Consider the following 5,962-nt stretch of genomic DNA (forward strand, 5'->3'; position numbering starts at 1 on the left):
AACCCTCTTTATTATCACCCAGCTTTTTGCTGTGGGCAATAAGTTAAGTATGGGCTAAATTCACTTACTGCATTGAGTAATGTTACTCATTCAGTTGCCCCACTTACTTTAATGGGATAAACACTTTCCCCAGTCTGAAGAACATGGTAACAATTATAGGATAGCTTGATGCCTTAGGATTGTGATTTCACTATTCAGCTTTCAAATGAATTTTTATCCTCTTTTAACCTGCAAACTACTGGCATTTTAATACAGATGAAACAATTAAAGAGAAGCTGCCCAGAGCAATCTGTTTGTGAGTTAGCAGTGCTTCCCACTATTTCTGTAACAGTTGCATTATGAGCCCATTGAGCTTTTGGATTTGCAGGTGTCTCAACAAACAGGCCAAATTTCAAAAGAAATCTCCACGTTAGGCTGGGAACAGCAGGAAGAAGGCACAACACTCCTCCAGTCTTTTCAGCACAGTTGCCTTTTTTCAGTTCATTCCAAACGGTTCCTTCTGTTCAGCTCCCTTAAAATCACCCTCCATGCAGAGACACACAGAAACATTAATATTTCTCATGAGCCAAAAGTCAAAATGAGAATTATGGTTTTGCAGCTTTATAAAAATGCTGAAAAATATGACCTCATCTCTTTCACAGCCCCTGGGTAGACTTAGAAACTTATGGAAGAATTCATGAGGAACTAGGGGAGAAAGGAAGCTAAGCATGAGTGAAATGCAAAGCCACAGTGGGCTGGAAATACTCAAGACCTGTCTCTGGATCAGGAAGGACACCTCCGCTTGCCAAAGATTTGAAACTGTGCATAGAACTGAATGCTTTATCTTGGTTTGGCTGCTGTGAACAAACCCCCTTCACTACCCATTTGAGACAGAAGGGATCTGTGTTCAATTCTCTTCTCAGCCCCCCCTTCTGTGGCCTGGCATGTCTAGCATTGGTAATTCTCAGTGGGGTCTCTCAGTTGTGTTTAGTAAAGGTGTTCTGTTATGGATAATACTCACTCAACCAGGAGATAATCGTGGTGGGATCTGGGGATGGGAAATGGTCACACTACACAGACAAAAAGTTATTTCAAAAAAACTCCATAATTGTCTTTTCCTTATTATTTCTATTCATTATCCCAGAATGATGTCTATGTCCATCCCTAAAATGCAGAGGTTTATTGCAGTGACTGGATATCACTGTCATGTTTCATCTGACAAATTATCAGACAAATACGTTTTTTTAATTTCAGATCTCATCCCAAAAAAAGATTAAAAAACAAACAAAACCTAAAAAAAAAACAAACAGGAGAATCAATAACTTGTTCTGTTTGAACAAGGGGTGAGGGATTTCTCATCTGCAAGAAAAAAATGGGATGGTGGTTTTCACTTTAGCTCAAAAGTGAACCCCATAAAACCTAACTGTCAAAATAAAAAGCAAAGCACAGCATTTGCTACTGCAGAGAAAGGGGAAAATGAGGTATCCATAACATTGCATTAATAGTTCCTAGATCTTGCTATATATACCCTTTGATGGTGCTCAGACTTTTAAACTACCAGCCAAAACCAACACAGATCTCCATTTTCTGACTGTTTCTCTCATGGCTTTGGTTGCTTCTCCCTGCAGGTCAATGGGAAGGATTTATCTAAAGCAACACATGAGCAGGCAGTGGAAGCATTCAAAACAGCCAAGGAGCCCATTGTGGTCCAGGTCCTGAGGAGAACTCCACGCACCAAGGTCTTCACCCCTCCTCATGAGTCCCAGCTGGTTGATGTGGGCACACAGACAGATATCACTTTTGAACACATCATGGCTCTGAGCAAGATGGGCTCACCTACTCCACCCGTCTCTGTGCTAGACCCATACCTCCTACCTGAAGAGTAAGTAACAGTTTTTGAAGCCCTTGAAAGTCCTTGCATTCATTAGCATGGCATGTTAGTAGTTCACAGACTTTACTTGCTGGTGAAGACGTACTCTCAGAAGTAGCCAGGATTCATATGCCATTCAGCCATGATTCCTAACATTTTCATTTTTTCTACCAACTAGCAAGCCATTACTCTCAGAAGTAATGCCAGAGACTCACATGGCCTCATAAAGCTCATTTATTTGCTGGCATTTGATGGATAAAGTTATTCCTTCTTGTAATTCCTCTCACTGCCTCTTTGGGTTGCTTATGTTTTAACTTTTTTTTTTATGGCTGCCATAAATTGGATAATGCTAAGAGCTGCTACATTCTCTTCCAGTGTATTAATTACTTTATTATAACCCTGCAGCGATGTTACTCAAATAAATTATTCTCTAGGACTAAAATTACTTACCAGTGCTGTCATGGATGTTTTAGAATCAAATTTTAATTATTGTTAATGGTAGTTTGATGCTTTTGTACTTACAAATACAAATGACAATTATCTCCTGGCACACACACACCACGCCCTCACACGCTGTTCAAGAGGAAAACAGCTCCCTCAGGAACCCATGCAAATTGCCTGTCATCTTGCTGAGCTTCTCCACAAGGGTCGAGGGAATAGGAAAGATTTGTCTCTGTTGCTGTGTATGACAAACCACAGTCTGGTCAGACCATAGCAATACCTGGTTTTGAGATGGCCCTGTACCTGGTGAGAGGCTGCAGTGGTGTGCACATGTCCTGGCAGGGCAGTGCAGCACTGAAAGGGAAGCCCTGCAGAGAGCCTGAGCTGGGCACATCCATCAGCAGACAAACCAACCCAGAACCTCTCCAGACATCCCTGTGAGTGTTCCTGAGAAACAGACTTTGACTACAAACAGGCACTCATCCTCTACTGCTCCTAAGTGACTTTCACATTCTCACATTCAGCCAGGAGCTGGCCTTGTGTGTGCAGTGTCTGCTCCTGTCAAAGCTCTCAGTGCTGACTGCTTGAAAGCTGGTTCCATCAGATCTCACTGCATGGCCACCTATTCCCAGCCCATTCAGAATTCAAGCACAGCTGCGTGTTTTAGTAGAAATGTTTGACAAAAGGCTGTAGCTCTGAGCTTGTTCACAAGCCAACAAGCAGTAGGCATACAGCACTCTGGAAAGCAAACACTCTTAGAGCACCTACACTTCATACCCTCAAACACATTTCCAACATGGCTCTTCAATACCTGCAACTTTCCAACTGCAAAACCAATTACATTAGGAAAACAGCAAAGATTAATTCATGGTGAATCATTTAGATTACAAACATGCCTGCATAGTACCAGCTTAATCTTATCAAGTAGCTAGCCTCATATTGCCCCTCAATATTTAGACTTTGTTTCCATCTCGGGACATCATCTGTGGCCTTACTTGGAGCAGATGTTGGTGGGAACCTCAAAGCCTGCTTTACAGCCATCCCAGCATACCAGGGCAGTCAGTTGACTGTTCAAGTGTCCTGTCCCCCCATGTGCAAGCAAATGGAGTAATTTTTTCCTAATGCTTCCTGTAACTTCTCCAAATCCAAATCAATCTAGCCTGCACATAACAACTTGGGTATCTTAGCCAATTAGCAGACGCTGTTACGTAAATAGCCTCACACTTACAAAGAAACAAGTCTCTAGTTAACAGAGAATTCAAGACTGTAAAAAGCAATATGCCAACAGGGAATGGCAATATGAAGAGTGGTGCATATTTAAATAGCATTTAAGGCATTATGCACAGCCTATTACATTCAAATCAATCAATAGAACACTGTTGATCCAAAGACTTGGGTGGCAAATTATTTTTAGAATACTTAGCAATTTCATCAAATTTCATGTCTTTAAGGCAAAGTAAAAACATGAAGCAGGTAGGCAAGAATTATTTTACTTTCATATCTGCAAATAACCTGAGCTCACAAGTAAATAATCTAGTATTGCCTCTTATCTTGAATCCTGGCAAATATCTGCCCACATACTTGTCACCCTACTTTGCCACTGTTCTCTCTATATTTTTTTCCCCAGGTAAGCTTCACATTTGGAGAAAAGTCATTAATAAATGCTAAAACTCTTCAAAAGTCTCTCACACATCATCAGCTGCCAAATGTTTTAGACTCCTTCTATAATACATGTAATTTTTGTTTGATACATGTATTGATGGAAATAGTTTAATATCTATTATTAACCACATGCAGCTTCTTGGTTTGGTGGGTAGTCCATCATGTCCGTAATTCCAGGCTATAAGCCTGGAATGGATTCATCTGCTAACTAGAGTACTGAGTGCTGTTCTAAAACATACCTTATTTTTTCCCAGCCATCCATCAGTGCATGAATACTACGACCCAAATGACTACATGGGTGGAATTCATCAAGAAATGGACCGAGATGAGTTGGAATTAGAGGTACCTGGCCTTTAGTAACTGTTTCATTTACTGACATTTTAACACATGCATGTCAGTCTTTATGTTGTATATAAAGTGAAAAGACATTTTAAGCACATATTTGTAGAAACATTGGTCATTGGTTACTTTGCATGTGAGATACCTTTAGTAGTATATTTAACTATGTGCCATGGACTGATGAGCCAGATCTTAAGCTAACAAATTAGCATAAATAATGAAGTCCATTATTTCATTAATTAAATTCTGTATAACTATGCTGTCTTTCTGAAAATCTTAAAGACTTTGCAAGTTTGCTGAAAGGAAGGTCCCATTCCACAGTCACAGTAGAACTGTGCAAGTTGCCCTTACACATTCCCCAGCTAAGAAACAGATGTTCTTGATCACATAATTTAGAAGTGTTTTAAGTTTACAAGACAAGAATAGATTTGCCACTATACTAAGCTGTTCCTTTTTCATTACTGAAAAGTTACATATACACATATCAAATTATAGATAATAAAAGTTGAACCAGTCATGAAGTTATTTCAGTCCATTTTCCTGCCAAATCTTTTAAAATCACTTTTGGTTTTAGTACTTGTAATGCCTTCAGAAGTTCATCTTCAGTTTTCTCATTCTTAATTTTAATAACCTCCTCCCAGCCATTCAGAGTACAGCATATAAATTATGAGCCTTAGTTCTGCAGGATACTTAAGCAATACTGACCCACTGAAGTGTTTTTAATTGCTTGTGATAAATAGCAGTAAAGTATCTCAATACTTCTAAATACTGCCAGCAATGTCTGATCCCACTAATCCATTCAAGATTATCAGTAAGTGAATGTCTAATCTTAGCTTGCTTGCAGTTCAGATTTCTTAGATCCTGGTCCTGCTAACAAGTATTCATCAAAGCCAGTGATGCTGACCTGTCTGTGGCTCTGTGTAAATCAGTGGTAGATTTATCAACAGCTTCAGTGGGAGCAGAGTTCAGTTGTTCTATGAGCACAAAGTTGTTCCCTTCCATAAAAATGTTTGCAGGATCAAGGACTAAGACCCCATAAAAACTTTGCAAGCTGTTTTCAAATTCTGCAGAGCTGGTAGTAATTCATCTCTGTATACAAATGCAAATCAAAGTCACGATAAAATCAAAGTGCCAGTAAAACTAATGCTGCTTAGCAAACTTCAAGGCCTTATTTCTCAAAAAGTGTGCTTTTTTTCCTTAAATAAAAACAATTACAATCTAGATTTCAGTCTTAAGGGAAAACGGTGAACAAATTAGTACTTTCTACCAATGTCTTTTCAAAAATCTATCTTTTAGGAAATCTAATGTTGTGTATAAATTACATTGCTTCCATTAGAAGGTCAACCAGTTGAGCTGAAAACAGTTTAAACACACGCACTTCAGTAGCCAGACGTTAATACGCCTTAAACCACAACATTAATAACTGTGACATTGATATAGTACTTGATGGCAAAAGGTGATCAGCTCAGCAACACATGGAGATGAACATTAGAAAAGTCTCTGTAGCCTAATAGCATTTCTTAAAAACCACTAAAGATTCTTGTTCAAACTGTAGAGACTAAGATCAATGGTAAGGTCAAAGTGCTAACAGGGACTCACAACTGGCTAGTTGCTTTTTTGTTTGCCTTTTGATATATATGTTTTAAAAGACCACAAAGGCACTGTTTCATT

At 39.1% G+C, this 5,962-nt stretch overlaps 1 protein-coding gene across 1 annotated transcript in view; it reads left to right on the plus strand.

Annotated features, from left to right (window-relative positions):
• Window positions 1–5,962, plus strand: part of PDZRN3 (PDZ domain containing ring finger 3) — a 29,274-nt gene that overhangs the window by 13,727 nt on the left and 9,585 nt on the right. Inside the window, 3 exon segments of the mRNA XM_009996935.1 lie at window positions 1,608–1,865; window positions 1,908–1,915; window positions 4,207–4,294. Of these exon segments, the coding sequence (XP_009995237.1) occupies window positions 1,608–1,865; window positions 1,908–1,915; window positions 4,207–4,294 (354 nt within the window).

Source organism: Chaetura pelagica, unplaced genomic scaffold (genome assembly GCF_000747805.2).
Source record: "Chaetura pelagica isolate M959 unplaced genomic scaffold, ChaPel_1.0 scaffold24, whole genome shotgun sequence".
NCBI classification, from domain to species: Eukaryota; Metazoa; Chordata; class Aves; order Apodiformes; family Apodidae; genus Chaetura; species Chaetura pelagica.